This window comes from Dermochelys coriacea, chromosome 7 (assembly GCF_009764565.3).
Source record: "Dermochelys coriacea isolate rDerCor1 chromosome 7, rDerCor1.pri.v4, whole genome shotgun sequence".
Lineage (NCBI taxonomy): Eukaryota > Metazoa > Chordata > Testudines > Dermochelyidae > Dermochelys > Dermochelys coriacea.
The window spans coordinates 80,564,148-80,591,279 of record NC_050074.1 but is presented as its reverse complement, the minus strand read 5'-3'; the positions used below and the strand labels follow the sequence as shown (position 1 = coordinate 80,591,279).

Genomic DNA, 27,132 nt, shown 5'->3' with positions numbered 1-27,132 from the left:
CCACTTAGGCTAGTGGATTTGGCCCTTTTATCTAAAGGTTTTAGAGTGCCACCCATCATTATAGTATCTGTGCACCTTCCACATAAAATCATCATCAATGTCCAAATTCCTAGCATACTTGATAGAAAGTCTGTCTGTTCTCCATTTTTGGGGTCAGACCTCTATTTAGGGTGGGGTTATTTATTTTGATTTTTTTCCATCTGAGAACTAGCTAATCTGTTTAAGAATGAGAAGTGGAAAAGAAGACATGGTCAGCAACACTCCATAATTTATCTAAGGACACCTCAGTTTACCTATCAGACTAACATTTAGATTATTTTAGTTTATGGCAATACTATGTCTGAGGAGGTGCTGGTGAGCGTGGTGGAGTTCTGGCATCATTCCTTTCATATGTTAGAGTATCATCAATACTTAATTACTTACTTACTCAGGCATCTGAGAACACAGACAGATATACATTAAAAAAAAGAGCAAGTAAGTATTTTGAGGCGGTCTCTCCTATGCCGCGGGCTTCCCCTCCATATGCAACATTCCTGTGGCCATGTCTACATTACAAACTTTGGTTGATGCACATTACGTCAGCATAAAGCCACTACCAAATAGTATATCATTTGTGCATGTGTATACTTGGCTCCTTGCACTGGAGCTGTATATGTTCACCAGGAGTGCTTGTTGATGCACAGTGTTGTCCACCATGAGTAGGTATCTCAGTGTGCAACCCACCACCGTCCAGTGTGCTGATTTTTGGGAATTTTTGGCAATGAATGGTGGGGCAGAAATGAGTCACTGATGGGTGACTGGGAGCAAAAGCTCAACTTTCCAGCATGCAACTGTCTCCATCCCATAATGTCTTCTATATCCCATCATGTTTGTGCCTTTTTTAGAAATCCCATGAACCTATGTGGCCCTCCTCACTGTTCATCCAGAAGCACGGAGCCTGCACTGCTCTACACTGTTGTCATACGCATTGCAATCAGAGAACGCACAATCCTCTGGTATTAGGACAGCTGTAAGCAGAACCAAATCAATGTCAACCATGCTGATTTTTTGCAGGACAGATTGCTGTGGGACATAGTGAGAACCAATTCAAAGTTGGTGGTGGCATTCACTGAGCAGCTTCAGATGGTTGAGCACTATTTCTGGGCCTAAGACATGAGCACTGACTGGTGGGATTGCATCATAATGCAGGTTTGGGATGATGAGCAGTGTCTGTAGAATTTTTGGATGCGCAAGGCCACATTTCCGGATCTGTGTGTCAACCTCATCCCAGCCCTTCAGTACAAGTATAACGCCAACAGATCCCAGTCGTTGGTGGGCAGGATTGAATCTGGGACCTCTGGAGCTTAGTGTATGAGCCTCTACCACATGAGCTAAAAGCCAACTGGTTGTTAACTGTAGCGCAGACTGTAGAGCAGACTCATTTTAGCTCTCTCTTTAAGTGGTCTTAGTGCCACTAGATGGGACAGAACACCACAGCCAGAAGGTGTGTGGGTTACACAAGGACATTAAAAAGAGAGCTGCACTTGCGACACCAGATAAGTACCAGTCAGTGGGAAATCATTTTGGCATTGGAAAATCTGTTCTGGGGCCTGTTGTCATGCAAGTGTGCAGTGCCATTAATGGTCTCATGCTGTGCAGGGCTATGACTGTGGAGGAGATAGTGGATGGATTTGCAGCAGCGAGGTTCCTGAACTACAGTGGAGTGATAGATGGTACCAGATCACCTTGCCACAGAGTACAGCAACAGAAAGGGCTATTTTCTATGGTTATGCAAGCATTAGAGGATCACTGGGGATGCCTCACCAACATTAGTGTTGGCTGTTCAGGGAAGGTGCACGATGCTTGTATCTCTAAGAACACAGGACTGTCCAGAAATTTACAAGCAGGAACTTTCTTTCCTGACCTGTAATTTGTCATTAGTTATGTTGAAATGTCAATAGTGACCCCTGGAGGACCCAGCCTTCCTCTGGCTCATGAAGTCACACACTGGCCACCTCAACAACACCAAGGAAAGATTAGCGACCAGCTCAGCAGGTGAAGAATGACAGTTGAATGTGTGTTTGGCAGATTGTAGGAATGCTGGCATTGTTTACTCACAGGATTGGATCTCTCTGAAAAAATATCCCAACGGTTATGGCTGTCTGCTGTGTCCAGCATAATATCTGAGAAGCAAAAGGGGAAAAGTTGCTGCTGGGGTGAACGGCTGTCTGCTGCATTTGAACAGCCAAACACAAAGGCTATTAGAAAAGCTCCCCTTAAGTTTTAAACAATACATGCTCATTGGCATCTCTGCTTGGGATTATTCATGCATGGTGCCACTCTCAGCACCAGTAATGGTAAATACGGCCCACCAGGGTGAGAGAAATTGTTTGGTACTGAATACTGGCACCATTTTCCACAGGTGGTAGTGATCTCTCACATCTGAGGATAACAATCACAAAGAGAGCACAGCTGTTTCCCAAAGTCCTATATGCTGCTAGTCTGCCATGGTGCCTGCTGAAGTTATCACTGACTGGCACTGGAAAGTGTCCTATGGAAGGCTGCCATCCACAGAAACCCTTGGGAGTGGATCGCAGAGCACCTCCTTGAAAGTTTCATTGAGATCTCTCAGAAGGCTTCAAGGGACAGCCCTGGGTACATAAACAAACTGGTCTGCATGCCCCCACTACACCTAGTCTAACTATATAGAGGAATGAAAAGCAAATAAAAATGCTAGCTCTTTTAGTTGTATCACTACTTCTTCTTGCACTGTAATGGGAAATAAATTTACACACTTACCTGAAGATCCATCTCCTGCATTGGGTTCACTCATGCTTGACTGCTGGGACTGACTAGACAGCAATGAAGTCTCAAACAGGTCCTGGCATAGTTGATCCCTGGTTTAATGTCCCCCACGTCATCCTGGTCCTCACTGTTCAGGCCAGGGGCCGGTGGCTTGGGCTTCACTGAAGTATCTGTGGTGGTGTGCGGGGTGTTAATGGGGTCTCTTAGTAAAAGCAGCGGGTCTGTGGCTCAACACCAGGTCAACTGTTGGCCTCCCTGGCCTTCTGAGATGTCTGACAGTTCCTTCGCTTTCACATGGCCCTGATGCTGGTCCCTGTTATGCTCCTGCATCTCCCCTGCAATCTGTTCATACCTGCTTCTCCCCACAGCCCAGGAGATCCAATATTTCCTGTCTACTCCAGGCTGGTGTGCATCTGGCATGTGTAGCCTAACTGGTCATCTGGGCAGTTGTGCACAACAATGGGGAACTGCTAGATGCGCTCACCAAGCTGGACAATCAGGAAAAGGTATTTCAAAAATTTGCTGGGCTTTAAGAGGTAGGAACTTCCAGGCTCTATGATAAGTCCAATCAGAGCAATCAGTGTGGGGCTGGAGGACAGTTAGGGTTGATAATAAGTAACATAGTGTCTACTTGCATGCATGTTGTGTTGACCTCAGTACATCAACTGTGGCTCAATACTGCTTTGGGGAGGTGGTGTTATTTTGCCTCTTTATCAGGGCACTTACATTGGCAGGAGAAAAATTTGAGTGTAGATGGATGCACAACTAGATCAAATCCAGGTGGCTTATGTTGACCTAATTTTGTGTCAGCCTACTTTTAGAGAGACACAGTGAGACCAACTTCTGTTGTCTCTCTAATATCCTGGGACCAGCACAGCTACACTACCGTGTTCAGCATACCTTGCAAGGTTCATATGTAAAATAAAATATAAAACCATGCCATAGTGCCAGTGTCGGTTTAATTGATAGGTTTGGCTGAGGGCACTTCTGGAGACTCTAGGTGTCATTCCTTTTTACTGCAGTTCTTGATTTACAGAGTCTTGACTTTAGGCCAATTTTAAACATGTGCAGCTTCTCAGCAGTCTCACTTATGTGCACAGCTTCTGCTTATTCCTCACTTCCTTTCTCTGCTCTGCAGCACTTTTCATTCTACTGTGCAGCCCACCATAGATGCTTCAGATACCACAGTATTGGCTTTGATAAAAAAACAGATTATAATGTTCTCTTGTACACTTCATTTCTGATTTCATTTATTTAAATGATTGAGCCAATATTTAGTCTTTCATTTACATCCCTGTAGGATTACGCTCTGAAGCAACTTTTCATATGAGACAAAGTGATAATTAAGCGTGTAAAATGGGTATTGAAAGATATTAAAGTGGGCGAGCTAATAGCTTTGGTCCAATAGAAGATATGACCTCACCCACCTTGTCTCTCATCCTCTTAGGAATTTGTGCTCAGCCATCACCTGCAGTTTAGGAATCTCTCATATTATTTCTACGAGTGCTCATACCTCTTTCTGTGGTGGAACCTAGATCCAAAATCTGTGGATCTTGCTCTTCCCTTGACTCTAGTCTCAGTCCATCTTTCTCCCACTGGCAAAAAAAAAGAAGAAGTTTGTTTACCAAGGTGTTGAGTAATATACTGATTGTTGACTGCATATTTATTGCCTTTCCCTTCAACATATTCCCTGGTCACTGAGCCCCTTAGCTGAGTTTGTTTAAATAAGTAGCAGATGGTTTTTTTTTTGCTTTTAAAATGGCTTTATCACGTTTCACACAACCCTGGATACCATTAATAATTATTATGAAATATTGAGCTTGTCTATTGTTATATATAGGTATTTATACCACAACTCATCACCATAGTATCTGAGTGCCTTCTAGTAGTGCATTATGGGACATGACCACACATCTGTCACATGGTGTTTCACCCCCCGAGAGGGAAGTTTGTGATAGTCTTTAGTTCTTGTGGGTATTCATTTCACAATTTCAGAATGCCCCCAGAGGAAGTTCTGTGTCTCACACAGATCAGATTTACTCTTATTACTGAGAGTTCTTTTGTGCCAGAGGAGCATATTTGTTGACCACAGTCTGCATCCTGGAGCTTTAAATATCCTGGGCCTGGTCCATGCAGCACTTTGACCGTGAACTCAATTCAAAATTGTATGGGAAGCCAACATACAGAGTGGTGGATGGGTTTTATATGTAAGCCTGTGTTGCTGAGGAGATGTGCTCCAGCATTCTGTACTAGCTGGAGTTTCCTAAGTGCTGAAGGTTGCATGGCCAAGTGTACAGCCAAGAGGCGATGCATAACTGAGGCCTGAGTCTTAATGAGATGGAGTCACCTAACCAGCTAGGTATGGCAGAAAGTATTATCATGAATCTTGCTATGTAAGACCCGCCAACTTCAGTGAGGAATCCAAGAGTACTCCTAAACTATGGACTGAATTGACCATTTGTGTATGATCACCTACAATCAAAGGAGACTGCACTGTGGTTGCAAATTCTTCCAGATGCTTGCCTCTGCTTACCGGCACCTCTTCTGTCTTGCTTAGGTTCAGCTTCAGCCCACTGTTTGTCATTCATGAGCTGATCTCCTCCAAATACTGGGCTGTTGTGGTTGTATGTGGAGAAGGACAGATAGAGCTGTGTACCGTTTTCATACTGCGGGCATTTGAGTCCATGTCATCTGACCGGTTCACCTAGTGGTTGCATATAGATGTTGAACAGGACCAGATATTATTTCTGTAAACCTCCTCCACTCCCTGCCAATCTTCTGGTTGAATTTCTCTCACCATCTCTTCTGGTTGGTGAGAGAAAGACAAGCTTTTAAGCTGCACCGAGTTCTTCAGGTCTTGGAAACATATTGAGAATGTCACAGCTAAATACAAGATTGAACAGATAGTTTAACATAAGTAGTACTCTAAGGGACAATTCCAGGTGAAGTGGCCCATTAACATCCTGTAGTCATAGGACAAAAAAGGGTGGTTAGTGGGAAATAGATTGTGGTAAATATTACCTCACCCACCTTAATTCTTTAAACATAATCAATCAATGACTTCCTTTGCCACAGTACCCCCAAAGGACAATTCACAACCGCAAACATACATAGACAATTTTTTTTAAAAAGCAAAGCTTAAAGTGAAAGCACAACTTAAATACTTCTTTAGCTTACGTTTTAAAATAGCCTGGTGCTCAGTGCTGTATATAACAATATAGAATTCATATTACTTCCAAAGCTAAATAATAACCAAAAATAATCTCATTAGGATAGTGTGTCAAAACAAAATAGCCTCTGTCAATGTATTCACTATAACTGAACCAGTGGTTGTATTTTTATACGATATTAATAGCAATTGACCTTTATTCTGAAAGGTTTTAAATAGTAAGTAAAGAGTAGATTTTTTTATTCACTATTCTTAGTTTCTACCTCTATGAACAAATAGGGTTCTAGTCAAACTACAAACAGGAATTCAGAAATCTTATACACATAAGCTTTGCAGCAAAAATGAGACTTTAGCTGTCTGCAAAATTAGAAGCATATTCCCATTCACAAGGCAAACAAAACCCCAAAATTTATTTTATTAAAGATTAAACAAAATAAAGGTTTCCAATTTGAAGAAGAGGAACATAATCTAGTAATACGTGCACATAACATTTTCAATGTTCTCTACAGAAAACTATATACAGTTGTCATAAATATAAAGGAAAGGGTAACCACCTTTCTGTATATAGTGGTATAAAATCCCTCCTGGCCAGAGGCAAAGTCCTTTTACCTGTAAAGGGTTAAGAAGCTCAAGTAACCTGGCTGGCACCCGACCCAAAATGACCAATGAGGAGACAAGATACTTTCAAACTTGGGGGGGGGGGAAGGCTTTTGTCTGTCTGTGTGATACCTTTGCTGGGAACAGATCAAGAATGCAAGCCCTCCAACTCCTGTAAAGTTAGTAAGTAATCTAGCTAGTTAGGTTTTCTTTGGTTTGGCTTGTGAAATTCGCTGTGCTGGAGGAAATGTGTATTCCTGGTTTTGTGTCTTTTTGTAACTTAAGGTTTTGCCTAGAGTGATTCTCTATGTTTTGAATCTGACTGCCTGTAAGATTATCTTCCATTCTGATCTTACAGAGTTCTCTTATCCTTTTTTGTTCTTCTAATAAAGTTCTGTTTTTTTAAGAATCTGATTGGGTCTTAAAAACCCCAGGCTGGTTTGTGCTCATCTTGTTTATTCTCAAGCCTCCCCAGGAAAGGGGATGTAAGGACTTGGGGGGATATTTTGAGGAAATAGGAACTTCAAGTGGTCCTTTCCCTGTTCTTTGTCTAAATCACTTGGTGGTGGCAGCATACTGTTCAAGGACAAGGCGAAATTTGTGCCTTGGGAAAGTTAAACTAAGCTGGTAAAAATAAGCTTAAGGAGTCTTTCATGCAGGTCTCCACATCTGTACCCTAAAGTTCAAAGTGGGGAGGGAACCCTAACAACAGTATTTCTTAGGCCATGGCTAAAGAGGAAGTTACTACATAGCAAGCCAGAGTGTGAATCTACAGCATAGTCAGAATCCTTATGAGGAACTTGGGTGTGTCTATGTTTGGAGAATGAAATTATAACATGGTGGATAGTTATCAGAACTCCTCAAAATCTTTCCTTACCAAATAAAAATAAATCCCACATGTGTACAAAATAGCACAAACTTGCAAAGGTTTTTGACATTTACAGAAGATGTCGTGCTTTTTAGACAAAAGTTCCTGAATTCTTTCCTTGTTGTTAACATAATGTGCATATGGTCATAGATTTAATACAGATTGATGCCTGATTGTTGGACTTGAAGTCTGTGCATGAGGGGGAGTAGTTTCACTTCAGTGAGCTTGAAGTATACTGGTCAGTGGGTAAATGTTGAACAAATTCAGGGGGTATATATGTGTGTCTGCGTGTGTTACTTTCTACTGGCATCCCTACAAGGGAATATTTCATTTTGTTTGAGCTTTTAAAACCTTTTACAAAAATAAGATATAATTGACCTACATTTCAAAATGAAGTAATTTCAAACTGAAAAATAAAACATTTAATTTCAAAATTGTTGAAATGAAGCACTGATGTTTTTTGTGGGGTGGTGGATGGCTTTGATTGAAAGAATTTGGTGAAATTGACACAAATATGTGTAATAGTTTGGTCAATCTGAATCTGCATTTTTGGGAGCAAACAAAGATTTCAGCCAAAATTATTTCCCTAGCTCTAATCCTCAGTCCTGGCTCTATTTCACCTAAGTGTGAAGTTCATGCAATAAAATAATCATTATCCTATCACTATTCCCAATGTAACCAAAACAAAATACTGATAATTGCTTACCAGCAAAGTAAAGGTTTACATTGTTGACATTAATATAAACAATGCTCTTCCTAAATCCCTCCATGATTTTTTGTGTATTCTGATTTATACTTTGAGACTGGAATATAAAAATGATATGTGGTGTGTGTTTAGTACAGGAATAACAAAACCAGTATTCAGGTGAAGACTAATTATAGCCTTTTTATATACACACACAAATATATATATGTAATCTTTAGAATCCACTTGCAAAAGACTGAAGAGGGTGCAGCTACATCTCTAAATAAAATGAACTTGAATGCACTATGAATAAATATTTTATCAATTTTCCGTTTATGCCAAGTCTCATTTCATCAGTTTTCCCTGATATGTAATGAGACCTTGAAGACTCTATTTGAGAGAGATAAAAGCATCCACGTGAAAATGGGTCTTGAGTACATTATAGTACATTCATAGTAGAACAATACATTTACACCAAATTGTATCATGTTATGGGCACTAAACAATATTAAAAAAATGCTACTGTGTTTATAGACAAACTGCATGAAGTAAAATGTGTGGCCTGACTTTTATTAGGTAAAGCCTCCCCTAAAAAAATCTCTCCATGACATTGAAGTTCAATTGATAAAAATGATTAATTTTGTTTTCAGACTCCATATTTTCTAGATTGGTGTGAGGTGCCTCAGGGAACTGAGCCAAAGTATTGACACTAGGATGCTGCAAATTCCACCGAATGCATCCGATGAAGTGAGCTGTAGCTCACGAAAGCTTATGCTCAAATAAATTTTTAGTCTCTAAGTAAGGTGCCACAAGTCCTCCTTTTCTTTTTTGTGAATACAGACTAACACGGCGGCTACTCTGAAGCAAATAACACTGATATCCTAAAGGGACATATTAGTAAACCTGCTAAAATTAAGTTGCCTGTGCTGAGGTGCCAATGGCAGAGTAAATGCAATGAAGATTTCCATCTCCCTAAGTTGTGACAAATGCACCAAAGCAACTAATTTAAACAGGCTTAATGGTAGTTTAAATATTTAGCTTCTTCACCAGGGAGGTGCAAGGTTCTGGTATTTGTATTTGTGTACAACAGTCTTGAAGCCAATGACGCTGTGCCAATGTATACCAGCTGAGGAGTTGGCACTTAACCTGTAATCTTTGGATCCCAGAATTTACAGTGCATTAGGATGCATGTCTCTGAGCTGCTGATACAAGCTGTCTGCAGACTCAGGAAGACACTACCGTATTTTATACTCAGTTTATACTTAAAAGTTTAGCAGGGCTAGAAAGCTCAGTTTTGTTTTGTTATTTTAAAGTTTAGTTTCTTGAACACAATTCTCTACATGCCTTCCACTCAGTGGAGACACTTCTGGCTGCAGCCCACTCAGAGGTTCAGTCAGCAGAACCGCCAAGATGGCTACAGAAGGCAGAACAGAAACAACAGAAGAAGGTCACACCAACCTTCTGGCCAGAGCTCGGGACAATCGAAGCCATCTTCAGGACCTCGAATGGTATCGGTCAGGGCCTGAAACCTCACTTGAAGCGGGTATATCCTGGCCTGGGTCACGTCCAATACTGCCCCTATAAACTCTATCCTCTGCATAGGGGACAGAGGGGACTTTGCTTCATTTAAAAGGAGACTCAGGTTGATGAAGGTGGCTCTGATAAACTTGACCTGAGCCTCCACTTGGTCTTGAGCAGCCCTTGATCAGCCAGTCATCAAGGTAAGGAAACACCTGAACCTGATGCCTATGCAGGAACGCAGCGATGACTGCCATGCACTTGGTGAAGACCCAAGGTGATGCTGGCCAAATGGGAGAACTGTGAATTGGTACTGGGTGTTGTTCACCATGAACCTGAGGTACTTCCTGTGGGGCTCAGTGACATGAAAGTATGCATCCTTCAATTTGAGGGTGGCATACCAGTCTGCTGGATCCAATGAGGGAGGCCAGAGAGACCATGTGGAACTTGAGTTACTTTATAAGCATGTTGATTTCCCGCAGGTCCAGGGTGGGCCTGAGGCCACCTTTGGCTTTTGGTATTAGGAAATAACAGGAATAAAAGCCTTCACCCCTGTGCTCCTGAGGAACCTCCTACATTGCCCTTAAAGATAGGAGTGACTGCACCTCCTGGATAAGGAGTTGCTTGTGAGAGGGTACCTGAAGAGGGATGGGCAAGGGGGGTGGAAGGGCGGGAGGGCACAGATTTGCATGGGGTATCTCCTCTCTACCAAACGGAGCACCCATCGGTCCAAAGTAATAAGGGATCATGCCTGGTAGAAAGGGGAGAGTCAGGACAAGAAGGTAAGGTGGGGTGGATCCATTTCTAGGTGTGGTACACTGTCCTCGACAATGCCTTCAAAAGGCAGGTGCCGAGCTCTGGCCAGAAGGTTGACGTGACCTTCTTCTGCCGTTTCTGTTCCGCCTTCTGTAGCCATCTTGGCGGTTCTGCTGACTGAACCTCTGAGCGGGCTGTGGCCAGAAGTGTCTCCGCTGAGTGGAAGGCGTGTAGAGGCCCAAGGACCTGAAGGGGCTCTGGAGTTCTTCAGGTTGTTTAGCTTTTTGTCTGTCTTTTCTGAAAACAGAGTCTCACCCTCGAAAGGCAGGTCCTGTTGGACCTCAAAAGGGAGACTTGGTGCCACAAGCCCCTTCTCATGGCTACACCCGTGGCCATGACTCTAATGGCAGCATCTGCCCCATCAAGTGCTCCTTGCAGAGATGCCCTGGAGATCGCTCTCCCCTCCTTGACCAAAGCTGAGAATTCAGCCCGGAAGTCCGAGGAAAGTAACTCCGTAAACTTAGCCATCACTGAACAGGTATTGTAGGCTTTCCTGCTGCTGATGGCCTGATGTTTGGAAATATAGAGTTGCAGTCTCCTTGTGGTATATACCTTCTGCCCGAATAGGTCCAGTTTTTTTGCATCCCTATCCTTAGGGGAAGGGCCCTGGAAACCTTGCCTCTCTCACGGGTTAGCAGCGTCCAACACTGGAGAGTCAGATTTTGGGTGAGTGTATAGATCAGGGGTGGGCCACATTGGGGTTGCAAAACTGTATGGAGGGCCGGGTAGGGAAGGCTGTGCCTCCCCAAACAGCCTGGCCCCCGCCCCCTCCCCCTCCCACTTCCCACCCCCTGATTGCCCCCCTCAGAACCCTCAAACCATCCAACCCCCCTTGGCCACTGAGCTGGGTTCTGCCAATGAGGGGCCCACTGCATCAGCTGGGACCTCCTATGCTGCCTTGAGTTTGATCTTCTGCTCCTGCTATAGTCAAAGCGCTCCTAGTTCAACTTGGAATATGAGGATCAGGGCAGCGCTGCACCTCTCAACGTGGAGCATCGGGAGCCCAGGGACTGACTACTCCCTGGATGGAGACCCTGGTGTCTGTGGTTGCCGAGGCGATGAGGAGCAGCGTGACATCATAGCTGGCTTTGCCTTTGACTGCACAGTGTGGGATGGAGTCTGCAGTGCTGATGCCTTCTCTTGTCTCTGGGGCGAGAATGGCGCTGTGAGTCTGAGCAGGTCCTGTGCTGCCTCAATGCTTCAGGAATGGAAGGAAGCGGCAGGCTCTCCAAAGGGTTTGGCGCTTCGAGTCTCGGAGCCGTGGCCCAACTGTGGTGCCACTGATAGCTGGTCTCTAGATCTAGGCAAAGGGGATCAGCCCCTTTTGATCCTCTTCTTTTTCTGCACTGGCAATTGGGACCGGTTCCAAAGGGTGGAGTATCCCTGAGATGCTCCATGATGGTGCCTAAAGACCTTGGCTGTGTCTTTCTTTGGCACCTGGTCTCTTGAAGAGGGCGCTGGCGTGCTCCGCGCTGAAGAAGACATGCTGATGGTGGGATCCCCGGCACCAGTGTCCGACTGCAGTCAAAGAGCTACCTCCATGAAGAGGATTTTAAGCCACTGCTCTCTCTTTTTCAGAGTTCTTGGTGGGAATTTCCAACAGATTTCAGAGCGGTCTTTTTGGTGACCCTCGCCCAGACACTGTAAACAAGAGCTGTGGGGGTCACATTTTGGCATGCGCTTCGCGCAGTCCTTGCAAGTCTTGAAGCCTGGGGATTGCGGCATGCCCCAGAGGCAACAAATAAGGGAGACAAATGGGGGGGAAACCCCTTTAAATGAAACTTAAAACTGACTAACTATACTAAACTACACAATCTGAATAAACAAGGTGAGGACAACAGGAATCAAACTGCTAAGTCAGTTGCCGGAGCAAGAGCAAGGAAAGTTCCAGCTACCGTCACTGGAGATAAGAAGGAACTGAGGGGGTGGCGGGTCAGCAGGGCTATATATTGGGCACCATGAAGGCACGACTCCAGGGGGCACCCAGGCCGAGCCTATGGTTGCTGCTAGGGAAAAATCTTCTGGCTAGTGTGCATGTGCACACAGCTGACTGGAATTGACATGAACAAGCATGCAAAGAAGAACTTTTTTTTTTAAACAGAGAAATCATGAACTTGTGATTATAGGGCTTGTTCAGCTGATTCAGGTCTTCATTCATTTCCCAAATGAATCCAGCCATTATTCAGGTTTGGTTATGAAGCCCTATACACACACACTTTCTCCTCTATAAACGTGGGAGAGTGGGATTGGAGGCTCCTATGTTTGCTAAAATCCATGTTGGCAAATCTCCAAATTTCAAAAGTACCAAGGAAAGCCTTGCTACTGAAGGAATTTTAATAGAGCAGCCATACAGAACTTCAGACCAGAGACCACACTAAAGTTGAATGTCCCCATGGGTGAGATTTTATTCAGAATTTGAGAAGGGAGAAAAATGTGTCTGATCAGGAAGAAAGGATGTTCATTCAAGTGTGTCTTCCAAAATTTGTATTTTTTTAAATTCTTATATAGACCTTATTAGGTTTTCTCATCACTAACATATGCACAAGAAAAATCTGAAACAAACTCCATCCTATCAACCTCTATCACAATATGTCATAAGGAAAAATATAAAATATTTCCCTTTACAGCTTGTTATACATTACTTTCAAACTCAAGTTATTCCCTTTTTGGCAATCTGACTAGGACATTGTTAAATGCTCTATTTCAACAGGAGTTGTGCACCTAACTCCTAGTCTCCTTTGAAAATCCTAAAAAAAAAAAAATAAAAAAGATACCGTACTCCTGTGGAATACATTTACTTGTCACAATATTCCTACATTTCTCTGGAGCATGCAAGGGAGACATTGAAATACCGGGGGAACAACTGGAGAATTTTGTCTAGTGCTGGATTGTAAGGAACCAACACGTAGCACTTTCATTGGTCTTCTGTAACGTAGTCTCCTTACCATCAATATTAAATGCAATGATACCCTGCAGACAGCCATCATGAATTCATGTTAAAAAAGAAACATTTTTACACAGACATTTATATTCCAGCATCCCAAATTCTTTATAGCTGTTAAATCTGAGTAGTGGAACAACATGAATACAATGATCAAACATTCCTGGCAGAAACAAAGAAATCAGGTTGTACTATGTTAGTCTTATTTTTAAAATGTTGTTTATTCCTGTGTAAATTGTGATTAAAGCCAGACTGATTTCCTAAGCTAACAGCAATGTTTCTCATTACAGTTGGATAGTGTCACTTCACTAATTCAGGCTGCCAAAAACTTAATGAATGCTGTGGTGCAGACAGTGAAGATGTCCTATATTGCCTCCACTAAGATCATCAGAATTCAAAGTCCTACTGGCCCACGGCATGCTGTTGTGATGTGGAGGATGAAGGCTCCAGAAAAGAAGCCCCTGATTAAAAGAGAGAAGCCAGAGGAAATCTATGCAGCTGTCAGAAAAGGTTCTGCTAAGAAAAGGATCCATCCTATTCAAGCAATGAGTGAATTTAGAGGAAGAGCAATAATCTAAAATTACTATTCTGCCACTGTGCACATTTCATACCTTGCAACTGCTCATATGGCATCTTTATTTTTCCACTTGTTTAATTCTAGAAGTATGCTAATGTTTGGAAATGCTCTTCTTTTTGTATGTTTAACATTAACTGTAGGGTATTTCATCTTTAAAAAAGATATTTAAAATGCAGATTTGATTAGTTAATAGTATACCATTTAAAATAACCTTTTAAAAATCATCTTATTTTATTGCTCACTCTCTTTACAATGCCTTTTTTTGCAACTGAGCATTTTGAATGATAGGTTAGGATGCTGTGTTATAACAAGAGTTAGCCTTCATGTAATTGAAAGGCAAGGCACAAGGAGTCAACTTCATCACTGGTGTAACTCTCTTGACTTCAGTGGGGTTACACCAAAGATGAATGTGGCCTGACAGTTTTATATTCAGAGCGCTTTATGACATACAGGCTTCTGTGGGTAGGATATATTGGGCCACCTCCTTAGCTGGCCTAAATCAAAGGAAATGTACTGAGTTACACCACATAAGGATCTAGCCCATTCACTTATCTAAATTGAAAGACATTTTAAAAGATTTTTTTTCATAAATATTAGGTATAAACAAAAATGGAATAAAAGTTTTAAAATATTTGGCAGAACAAAAGGTGGATTGTAACAATGGGGGTTGTAATAATATAATATAAAATAGAGCTGATTGTAATGAAACTATAGCAATAGTAATAACTCTAAAATTTAAAGAGCTCTTTGAAACTTTTCTATTAATCCACATTCTGCTTCCTGGCCTGCTCTATGATTGTCACTCATCTTCGTAAGTCCTAATAAATCAGGTAATAACTAAATTATTTTAGATTTTGTTAAAAGAAAGTAAGAAAAGAAATAATGGTAAAAATGATACAAAGAAACATATGACTGGTCCTGACATCAAGGAGAGGTGCAAATGTTCAGGAAGTACCCTATAAATATCAGTCTTTGCAAGATAACTGCAGTGGATTAAACTTCTTGTCCATGGCACCACAGTCCCAAACAGCACAACTAAATTAGTTGTAACCAGCTTGCTAAATTACTATATTTCAAAGTATGCCATGAAGCTAAAAGTGGCGTTAATTGTTAAAATTATCACTTTATTCCTATACAATATTCAGTGAAATAAACTCTTTTCAAGCAAATGCAAATCTTAGCCTCTGTTCACAATAAATTTGTGACCATGACCTGCATAGCCAGGAGCTTCCCTTCCTGCCCAGTTATCCACATGCCTCACCCTATGTCCTAGGCATCAGTACTTAGCTAAAACACCTTTGGCTAAAAGGATTTGGTGGTCCACTTCCTCCCTTCGCTGTGTGTTAGTGTCTGCCTAGGAATCCCCTCTCATTCCACACCTTCATGATGAATAAGATAGCTGCTTCTTCCTCAAGCAGATTCTTCCGGAAGGCAAACGCTATGGCTGCTGCCTATCCACACTTTATTAAAATGTTACAGAGAACAGGATGAGCCAGTTCCTTTCCCCCATAGTGGAGGATGGTCAGGGAAAATACTCCCCCCACCTTCTGAAGCCATCTTGTAACTAAGCTCAGGGTCATGACACATCATAACCCCAAGGGTGTTTGCTAAGCACCACCATTAGTACTCTAGCAAACAGTTACTAGGGATAATGAGGTTTGTTGTCTCTCAGATTAGTTACTTAGGCCCAGATTCTCAAAGGTATTTAGGTGCCTAACTCACACGAGGGAGGTGGCTAAATATCTTTGAGAATCTGGGCCCGGGGGGCTACAGAGATCAGATGAAAGAGGTAAGGGGAGGCCAGCACAAGCTTGCCTCTTCACCCCCTCAAAGCATTTAATGGTGCGGAGAGCAGCCCATAGCGCTTAGCAAGGTGAATGGGCACCTGCCATTCCTTGTAGTTCTAGCGAGAAAGGGGTCAGCTGTATTGGACATTCTTCTTGGAGTTTTGCATTTTGGAACTCAAATCTCCAACTGGTATTTCAGGTTCTCTTCCAGCCCGTGGGAGCAGAACTGTACAAGGTTAAGTTTGTGCAGCTACCACCAGGGGGGTCACACAGTCATCTGCATTGTTCTTTCAATAAAGCCTTTAGGCTCTTTGAGTCATGCATTTGTTATGGTATCAGATGTTTGTGATTAATCATGACTTCAGGAATCACATTAATAATAAAAAGCATGTGGCACATCCCTAAGAGGATTTCTCAGATTTTGTGAGTCCTGATTAAAGTCTCCAGTACTAGTCACATGTAGAATAGATGTTGAGTCACTTTATACATATCACTCTCACAACTACACACCACACTGAAATTAAAAGCATGGCCTGAGATGGTAGCATGAAAGCGAGTTTACAAAAAAAAAAAGTTCTAATGGGAAACCTGGCAACTTAGTTTCAGATTAAAAACACTCTTATTGTTAGTGAAAACAGACGTTGAAACCTTAGGACTAGATTGTACCTACAACCCCAGCTCATGTTGGAGGCTCTAGCAAAAGCTCTGCAAGGCACTGTGCCTCAAAGGACTGCCACACCACTACCCATTAGGAAAGTACACTGTGCTGTTTCCCACAGAACTATTGCTTCTCCTCCCACCACCCATTTGCGGTAACTAGAGCCTGCAGAAACACTAGCAGGGATCAGTCCTTGTATTTGAAATGCTGGATGATACCTCTGGGGTGTGGGAAGGGAGACAAAAAAAACACCTCATATCCTTCCAATCTGCATACCTGCATTGTAGCCATTCACCATCTGGCCCTTTCTGTGCTCTTGCAACCCTACCAATCCAAGAATATTTAAAGAAAAGGAGTTTTAAGAAAATAATATGTTTTCACTGCTTATTTTCGTCCACCATAGTCTCTAAGTCCATGTTTGCTGGTATGCTTGACTTTTAAAATACACAGGCAGTGTGCCCACGCATGGTTAATAAGAAGAGCATCATGGAGAAAAGATTGGCAGGTGTATTTATAGACTGCAAGTACCAAAAAGAGATGAGTTTTTAATCTATGTGCTTTATTTGATGTAAGTTACAGTTCCACAGAGTGACTATTATTAAACTACCATCTCATTACTTAACAACTCTGCCTGCATTTGTATTCTCCATTCTTTTATAACATCAGTTATCTGCATCTGACACCACTATTATAAAATAACACTGATGGTCTCTGAGAGAAGACATACAATGATAAAAGGGACATTGGCTGAATATTTCTGTAAATCATTTGGTACAAGTTGAAATCTGTGTGAAAATATAGCAAATTACAGTTTATCTGGAACCAAACTGCAGCCCAGGGTATTTTGATTCAGATCTTCTGAATCCAAATGTCAAAGTTAACTTTTGGGGCATCCCTGCAGAAATTCAGAATGCAAGCTCTGACCCATTTGTAAATGTAATTTACTTGCCGTAAATGTATTATATGTATATTACAGGAGGTACCTAGAAAGCCCAAACAAGACTTGGGGCCCACTGTGCTAAGCACTGTACACAAACATCTAGCAAGAGTGACACAGCAAGGAACTGAAACCCGGCCTCTCAAATCTCAGCATCTTCTTTTCTGTCTCACCAGCGTCAGCAAGGTGCAACGGAAATCCTTCAGTGAAATAACATATTATACTGACAAGAAGCAACATTAACATATCCCAGCTGCAGTTTAAAGATGTACAAATCATCAGAAAATAAATGTATGCTCAGTGCATCCGCCAAGATCAGGGGCATGTCCTTCCTCTGCTTACAGAATATTAATCAGCCAAAGAAAAGTTTTATATAAGACCTAGCCCAATAGCATCAGTTTCTTCCTGGCTGGAAAATGAGAAGTCAGTCTCAAAGTTTAAAAAAAGGTGTGGGATGGGGGGAACATGGGGAAAGGTTTATCACCTCCAATCACTCTGAAGGACTGTTCCAGTAAGATTCAATTTTTTTTAATGTGTCGGAAGCCCTCACTCTTAACCAACCAGCAATCAGAAGAGGTGTTGTTTCTCCCGCACCCCCACATACATTTGTAACTATTATTTGTTAGCTCAGCGAATCAGTTTTGTCATCACTCAGAACACCAGCCATTGTGTTTGGACGGCTTTGGTTTTTGTTTGGTGCCACTAAATCGCAGGTCATTATTTCTTTTGAAAGCTGAACTGTCATAGAGCCAACATCTGCAGCTTTCCAGGGCTTGCACAGCTCAGGGTCTCTGATGCTTTCCATCTGACCTATGCCTGTTGTTGAGTAAGTGAAGCAGTTAACAAATGAGCTCTATCATTACTCAAACAGCTTTCTTTTAAAATTCAATGAAATAATACAGACTATACCACGTAGATGGAATTTTTCATTTTTTAAGCACATGGTACAAAAGGAAGTGTGCTTAATCCAGTTTTGTGAATCCAGTGATATTTTTCTTTAACAAATAATTTGCCTGTTTCAGTCTTCACCAGGTGTTGTCATGGTTTCCTTCAGTGTTTAATATTTCTAATTAGAAAAAGCCACAGTCTGCCTGCTTAGACTGTGTAGTACTTTACTCTGCAAATTTTCCCAATGATTTCATTCCTCCCTAAACATGGTGAGCCATTGCTAATAAACACAATTCCTCTGGGTTCTTTGTCTCTGAAATCAGTTTTACTTCTACCTCTTTTGCTCATCTTAGGGCCTGGTCTACCCTACAAACTTATGTTGGTGTCACTACGTTGCTCACCAGTGTGGAAAAGTCAACCCCTGAGCAATGTAGTTATACCGATCTAACTGCCGGTGTAGGCAGGAGGGCTTCTCCTATCAACATAGCTACCGCCTCTCAGGGAGGTAGAGTACCTACACTGCTGGGAGAAGCTCTCCCAACATAGTGCTGTCTACACAGGGATTAGTTTGGTATAACTACGTTGCTCAGGGATCTGCATAATCCACAATGACACAGTTACACTGCCAAAAGTTTGTAGTATAGATCAGGGCATAGGAAGAGCAAAAGAGGTAGAAGTGAAACAGTGATTTCAGAGACAAAAAAATGTAGTTATACCAACATAAGTTTGTAGTATAGGGCTCAAGGTATAACTCGGGTGTGCCACTAATCTGACTCCTGTCCACAAACAAAAAATTCGAGCTGGAAGAAAGTGGTACTTTAAACCTGAGCTAGGTGGGTGGGTGCGGGAGCTGGAATGTTTCTGAACCACCAGCTATTAATGCAAAGGGGATGTGCAGGCAAGTTTCACTACGTATGACTCAAGTGTTGTTTCACAGTGGTGGTCACTTTCATGCAAGCCAGGCTAGCTTGAGTGCAGTAACTTGCACTAACTCTTGCAGTGAAGACAAGCCTGAGCTGGAAAAGGTGTGAATTATTTGTCCCTGTGCTGGTATCCTATGTCAGTTTAAAATTTCTGTAACTCTTTTAAATGTCTTCTTGTTCTAGCTACTTTGTCTGGGTCCTCTATTGTAGAATTTAAGAAAGGTGTGTTTATCCAACGTTTTATGAGCTTTAAATAAGATTTAGAAACTATTTGAAGTCTTTATCAGCTGTGAACAGTAAAATTCCATGCCATCACACCTCCTTTTATTGCTGGCGGCTTGTACTTAACCTTGGTACACAATCTTACAGCTTAAAATATCATGTTGGCTGTACATATGGTTGAGGGGGCCAGTAGCTAGATAAATAAAAGTCTAACACTTAGGTTTGTTATCATTCGTTTTGTTTTCTTCATATACAAAAAAACCCACTTTTGCAAAAGTTGGCCATTAGTATGACATTAAGACACTGTCTATTGATCAGCCCCTCTCCACCCCATGAGAATGTGTTCTGGTAGCATAGACTTTATATTTATCTGCAATACCTCATCAAAACTAGTTTCCTTAAAGAAAGAGCAACACAAGTACATAATGTTTCATATAACAAAATCCTAATGTCTAATTTTTAAAAAAAGCTCCTCAGTTCAGGAGCCTAACATTACTCAGTGGAAGAAGAGCACTGCGTAAGCGGGACACTTGTTTCTCGCCCCAACAGAAACTGATCATGTCATAAAAATAAAGGGAAGGGTAAACACCTTTAAAATCCCTCCTGGCCAGAGGAAAAACCCTTTCACCTGTAATTGGTTAAGAAGCTAGGATAACCTCGCTGGCACCTGACCAAAATGACCAATGAGAAGACAAGATACTTTCAAAGCTGGAGGGGGGAGAAAACAAAGGGTCTGTGTCTGTCTGTGTGATGCTTTTGCCAGGGACAGAACAGGAATGGAATCTTAGAATTTAGTAAGTAATCTAGCTAGATATGCGTTAGATTATGATTTCTTTAAATGGCTGAGAAGATAAGTTGTAATGAATAGAATGGATATTCCTGTCTTTGTGTCTTTTTGTAACTTAAGGTTTTGCCTAGAGAGGTTCTCTATGTTTTGAATCTAATTACCCTGTAAGGTATTTACCATCCTGATTTTACAGAGGTGATTCTTTTTACCTTTTCTTATATTAAAATTCTTCTTGTAAAAAACTGAATGCTTTTTTCATTGTTCTTAAGATCCAAGGGTTTGGGTCTGTGGTCACCTATGCAAATTGGTGAGGATTTTTATCAAGCCTTCCCCAGGCAGGGGGGTGCAAGGTTTTGGTGAGGATTTTGCGGGGGAAAGACATTTCCAAACAACTCTTTCCCAGTAACCAGTTAAACGTTTGGTGGTGGCAGTGGAAGTCCAAGGGCAAAGGGCAAAATAGTTTGTACCTTGGGGAAGTTTTAACCTAAGCTGGTAAAAATAAGCTTAGGAGGTTTTCAAGCAGTTCCCCACATCTGTACCCTACAGTTCAGAGTGGGGAAGAAACCTTGACATGGGGCCAAAACAGAGACAAAAGGGAATTGTCTTTTGTGAGCTGGAGTTTTCTCTACCTAAAGGCAGGATAGTTAACCTCCTGCAGGGAAATTCACCAGTCTTCACAGACCTGAAGGTTTTTTTCCCTAAGAGCAACTAGAGGGGTTTTCTGCCTATTTGCCTGGAGCCAAAGGTGTTGGGGTTTATTTTTTTGATTTTTTTTGGGGGGGGAGTTGGATTTTTCTGTAGGTTGACAATCACTATCAGAGAATATAGGTATCCTATTACAGCACAGCAAAATTTTACAAGGCTAGTTTTGTTTGTTTTATTTCTAATCCTTGGGTATAAAGTTAGTAAAAAACAGAGAGGTAAAGATGACAGAAACCAAGACACTACACAAATTGGAGTTAGCCAGAATGGAGGCAGTGAGAGAGTCAGAACAACACCAAGTGGCTGCCCACAGGAGAGCAATGGAGGCCAAGGACAAAGAAATGGAGGAGAAGGAAAAAGAGAGGAAACATGCACTGGAGATGGAGAAGACAAAGGCTCAGCAGAATATACCAACAAACCCTAGCAATCCTCCTCCAGGTACCACTTTCCATCCCAGAAAGTTCCCCACCTACAAGGCAGGCAATGATACCAAGGCCTTCTTAGAAAACTTCGAAAGGGCCTGCCTTGGGTACAGCATCTCTACAGACCAATACATGGTAGAGCTAAGGCCACAGCTCAGTGTATCCTTAGCTGAGGTGGCAGCTGAAATGCCTAAGGAACACATGAACAAGTATGAACTGTTTAAAACCAAGGCGAGAGTCAGAATGGGGCTAACCCCTGAGCATTCCCGTCGGCAGTTCAGAGCCCTAAGGTGGAAACCAGATGTGTCATTTACCCGACACGTCTACCACATTGTGAAACATTGGGATGCGTGGCTATCAGAAGCAAGTGTTAAATCTCCAGCAGATTTGCCCTTCCTAATGCAAATGGACCAGTTCTTAGAGGGTGTTCCTCAGGAAATAGAAAGATACATCCTAGATGGGAAGCCCAAAACTGTAATCGAGGTGGGGGAGATTGGAGCCAAATGGGTGGAGGTGGCAGAAAAGAAAAAAAACTGGTCGCAGTTGGAGTGGATACCAGAAGGGACAACCTCAGACCACCCCTACTACCAGGGGATGCCCAAGGCTCCATCTACTCCCCAAGGAACCCTCCAGCCACCTTATCGTCCTGCCACACTGTTCTCCAGCAACCCACCTCGCCCCAGTGACCCGTCAGCTGGACAATGTTTTAAATGTAACAAGCTGGGGCACGTAAAGGCCAACTGCCCCAAGAACCCCAACAGCTTACAGTTCATTGCACCGGAATCACCCCAGAGGTCCTCAGGCCCAGATACCTCCCAGATACCCTTAGAGTGGAGGGAAACTGTGAGTGTGGGCAGGAAGAAGGTCACCGCATGGAGGGACACCGGAGCACAAGTGTCGGCTATCCATGCTTCCTTAGTGGACCCAATTTAATCAACCCAGAGATCCAAGTGACGATTCAACCCTTCAAATCCAACTCTTTCAATTTGCCTTCAGCCAAATTGCCTGTCCAGTACAAGGGCTGGTCAGGAATGTGGACTTTTGCAGTCTATGATGATTATCCCATCCCCATGCTGTTGGGGGAAGACTTGGCCAACCGTGTGAAGTCAGCCAAGAGGGTGGGAATGGTCACCCGCAGCCAGGCTAAACAAGCCGTCACGCCCAGCTCTGTTCCAGAAACTTCTACCAGGACCCGGTCAGAGGTGATGGACCCGGACCCCAGGCCAATGTCTGCAACAGCAGTAGTGGATCCAGTCCCAAAGACCCAGACAGAGCCAGTCCCAGAACCGGAACCAATGGAACAACCAGCACCAGACACATTGCCAGCACTGAATCCAGTACTTGCAACCCCAACACCAGAGAGCCCCACCGAACCTGAACCGGCAGCAGCCGATAACCCTACACAAGAGACTCGGCCGGAGCCTGAACCCCAACATAGTGCACCAGCGGAGAGCGGTTCACAGGAAACGGAAACAGCCCCATCCCCTACATTGCTTCCAGAGGGACCAAGCATAGGTCCACAATCCAATGAGGAACTGATGTCTCCAGCATCAAGGGAACAGTTCCAGACTGAACAGGAAATAGATGAAAGCCTACAGAGAGCTTGGACAGCAGCACGGAGCAACCCACCGCCTCTCAGCTCTTCTAATTGATCCAGGTTTGTTGTAGAAAGAGGACTCTTATACAAGGAAACTTTTTCTGGTGGACACCAGGAAGTCTGACATCCTCAGAGACAGTTGGTAGTTCCAACTAAGTACCGGGTCAAGCTCTTGAGCTTAGCCCACGATCATCCTAGTGGCCATGCTGGGGTGAACAGGACCAAAGACCACTTGGGGAGGTCATTCCACTGGGAGTAAATGGGCAAGGATGTTTCTACCTATGGCTGGTCTTGTGAGGTATGCCAAAAAGTGGGAAAACCCCAAGACCAGGTCAAAGTCCCTCTCCAGCCACTCCCCATCACTGAAGTTCCATTTCAGCAAGTAGCTGTGGATACTCTGGGTCCTTTTCGGAAAAAGACACCCAGAGGAAAGCAGTACATACTGACTTTCATGGATTTTGCCACTCAATGGCCGGAAGCAGTAGCTCTAAGCAACACCAGGGCTAAAAGTGTGTGCCAGGCACTAGCAGACATTTTTGCCAGGGTAGGTTGGCCCTCCGACATCCTCACAGATGCAGGAACTAATTTCCTGGCAGAAACTATGGAGAGCCTTTGGGAAGTTCATGGGGTAAATCACTTGGTTGCCACTTCTTACCACCATCAAACAAATGGCATGGTGGATAAGTTTAATGAAACTTTGGGGGCCATGATACGTAAATTTGTAACTGAGCACTCCAATGATTGGGACCTAGTGTACCACATCCTAGTTTAGGGTTTTCACCATTTGAACTTGTATATGGCCGCGAGGTTAAGGGGCCATTACAGTTGGTGAAGCAGCAAAGGGAGGGATTTACACCTTCTCCAGGAACTAACATTCTGGACTTTGTAATCAACCTACAAAACACCCTCCGAACTTCTCTAGCCCTTGCTAAAGAAAACCTACAGGATGCTCAAAAAGAGCAAAAAGCTTGGTATGATAAACATGCTAGAGAGCGTTCCTTCTAAGTGGGAGACTAGGTTATGGTCTTAAAGGCACTCCAGGCCCATAAAATGGAAGCATCATGGGAAGGGCCATTCACAGTCCAGGAGCGCCTGGGAGCTGTTAATTACCTCATAGCATTCCGCACCTCCAACCGAAGTCTAAGGTATACCATATTAATTCTCTAAAGCCCTTTTATTCCAGAGAATTAAAAGTTTGTCATTTTACAGGGAGGAGATGATGCTGAGTGGCCTGAAGGTTTCTACTACGAAGGGAAAAATGCTGGTGGTGTGGAAGAGGTGAACCTCTCCATGACCCTCGGGCATATGCAGCGACAGCAGATCCGAGAGCTGTGCATTAGCAATGCGCCAACGTTCTCAGCCACCCCAGTACTGACTGAATGGGCACACCACTCCATTGACACAGGTAATGCTCACCCAATTGAAGTCCAACCTTACCGGGTGTCTCCTCAAGCTAAAATTGCTATAGAACGGGAGATCCAGGATATGTTACAGATGGGTGTAATCTGCCCCTCTGGCAGTGCATGGGCATCTCCAGTGGTTCTAGTACCCAAACCAGATGGGGAGATATGTTTTTGCGTGGACTACCGTAAGCTAAATGCTGTAACTCACCCAGACAACTATCCAGTGCCACGCACAGATGAACTATTAGAGAAACTGGGACAGGCCCAGTTCATTTCTACCTTGGACTTAACCAAGGGGTACTGGCAGGTACCGCTAGATGAATCCGCCAAGGAAAGGTCAGCCTTCACCACACATGTCGGGCTGTATGAATTTAATGTACTTCCTTTCGGGCTGCGGAATGCACCCGCCACCTTCCAAAGACTTGTAGATGGTCTCGTAGCGGGATTAGGAGAATATGCAGTCGCCTACCTTGATGATGTGGCCATATTTTCGGATTCCTGGGCAGAACACCTGGAACATCTACAAAAAGTATTCGAGCGCATAAGGGAGGCAGGACTAACTGTTAAGGCTAAGAAGTGTCAGATAGGCCTAAACAGAGTGACTTACCTTGGACACCAGGTGAGTCAAGGAACTATCAACCCCTACAGGCCAAAGTGGATGCTATCCAGAAGTGGCCTGTCCCAAAGTCAAAGAAACAGGTTCAATCCTTCTTAGGCTTGGCTGGTTATTACAGATGATTTGTACCACAATAGAGCCAAATTGCCGCCCCGCTGACAGACCTAACCAAAAGAAAACAGCCAAATGCCGTTCAGTGGACTGATACTCTTCAGTGGACCTGTACTAAGGGCCCTAGACTTTGACAAACTGTTCCTAGTAACCACAGATGTGTCCAAGCGTGGTGTGGGGGCAGTTTTAATGCAGGAAGGACTGGATCAAGAATTCCACCCTGTAATGTTTCTCAGCAAAAAACTGTCTGAGAGGGAAAACAACTGGTCAGTCAGTGAAAAAGAATGTTATGCCATTGCCTACGCTCTGGAAAAGCTACGCTCATATTTTGGGGACAGCGTTTCCACCTGCAAACCGACCATGGTGCGCTACAGTGGCTTCATATTGCCATGGGAAATAACAAAAAACTTATTCGGTGGAGTTTAGCTCTCCAAGATTTTGATTTCGACATCCAACACATCTCAGGAGCTTGTAACATAGTGGCTGATGCACTCTTCTGTGAAAGTTTCCGAGAATCAACTAGTTAAAATTGTCCTTCAGATGTGGAAAATATTGTTAGTCTTTATATACTTGGTAGTATATTTAGAGGTGCATGTGTCTTATTAACTCTGTTTTTTCCTAGAACTCCAGGAGGAAATCCCAGCCAGTGTTTCATCATAGCTGTGATTTGGGGGGCATGTCATAAAAATAAAGGGAAGGGTAAACACCTTTAAAATCCCTCCTGGCCAGAGGAAAAACCCTTTCACCTGTAAAGGGTTAAGAAGCTAGGATACCCTCGCTGGCACCTGACCAAAATTACCAGTGAGGAGACAAGATACTTTCAAAGCTGGAGGGGGGAGAAAACAAAGGATCTGTGTCTGTCTGTGTGATGCTTTTGCCAGGGACAGAACAGGAATGGAGTCTTAGAACTTAGTATGTAATCTAGCTAGATATGCGTTAGATTATGATTTCTTTAAATGGCTGAGAAAATAAGCTGTGATGAATAGAATGGATATTCCTGTCTTTGTGTCTTTTTGTAACTTAAGGTTTTGCCTAGAGGGGTTCTCTATGTTTTGAATCTAATTACCCTGTAAGGTATTTACCATCCTGATTTTACAGAGGTGATTCTTTTTACCTTTTCTTATATTAAAATTCTTCTTGTAAGAAACTGAATGCTTTTTTCATTTTTCTTTAGATCCAAGGGTTTGGGTCTGTGGTCACCTATGCAAATTGGTGAGGATTTTTATCAAGCCCTCCCCAGGCAGGAGGGTGCTAGGTTTTGGTGAGGATTTTTGGGGGAAAGACATTTCCAAACAACTCTTTCCCAGTAACCAGTTAAACATTTGGTGGTGGCAGTGGAAGTCCAAGGGCAAAGGGTAAAATAGTTTGTACCTTGGGGAAGTTTTAACCTAAGGTGGTAAAAGTAAGCTTAGGGGGTTTTCATGCAGGTCCCCGCATCTGTACCCTACAGTTCAGAGTGGGGAAGGAACCTTGACAGATCCACTAAACAATATTTCCTCTCCCACCTTGTCTCTAATAACCTAGAACCCAACATGGCTACAACAACACTGCATCCCACACACCGTGGTGTCAGGAGTCTCTTTACATCCAGTTTACAGAAAAGCAAGAAAGAATGCATGGTTCACCAGAGAATCATGGAAGGATACTATATCAATCATATTCCCTGTCACTTGAGGTAAATGGTTTGGCACTCCTATTAACTATGCAAAGTTACAGACAGCAAACAAACTACCCTCATAATAGTATGTTCCTTCCTGTCCCCTTTGCAGCAGTGACTCCCAGGTTACAGCATGAAGAAGAAGAGGGATCTCCCGTATATCCTGATCCAACAGTTCTAGTAGTTTTGAAAGCCAAATAAACATTATGCCTGCCATAGCTGTACCTGTATTTTAATAAGTTAATGTCTAACTGCATCTGTGAGCTACATGTTCCCTTGGTCTTCTACTAGACTAGAAATAAGGCATACATTTTTGACAGTGAGGGTAATTAACCATTGCAACAATTTACTAAGAGTTGTGGTGGAATCTCCATCACGGACAATTTTTTAATCAAGATGAGATGTTTTTCTAAAAGATCTGCTCTAGGAATTATTTTGGGGAAGTTCTATGACTATGTTACACAGGA

At 42.9% G+C, this 27,132-nt stretch overlaps 1 protein-coding gene across 5 annotated transcripts in view; it reads left to right on the top strand.

Moving 5' to 3' along the window:
* Positions 1–26,697, top strand: part of CTNNA3 (catenin alpha 3) — an 889,777-nt gene extending 863,080 nt beyond the window's left edge. For 4 of the 5 annotated variants that reach the window (XM_038411313.2, XM_043518062.1, XM_043518061.1 and 1 more), the window contains one exon: positions 13,669–16,144. In XM_038411313.2, coding sequence (XP_038267241.1) covers positions 13,669–13,956 — 288 coding nt within the window. In that variant the 3' untranslated portion in view covers positions 13,957–16,144. Of the gene's footprint in view, positions 1–13,668; positions 16,145–26,532 lie in introns of those variants that run through there. The other variant, XM_043518063.1, reaches the window with a different exon arrangement.
* Positions 26,698–27,132: the final 435 nt, after the last annotated feature.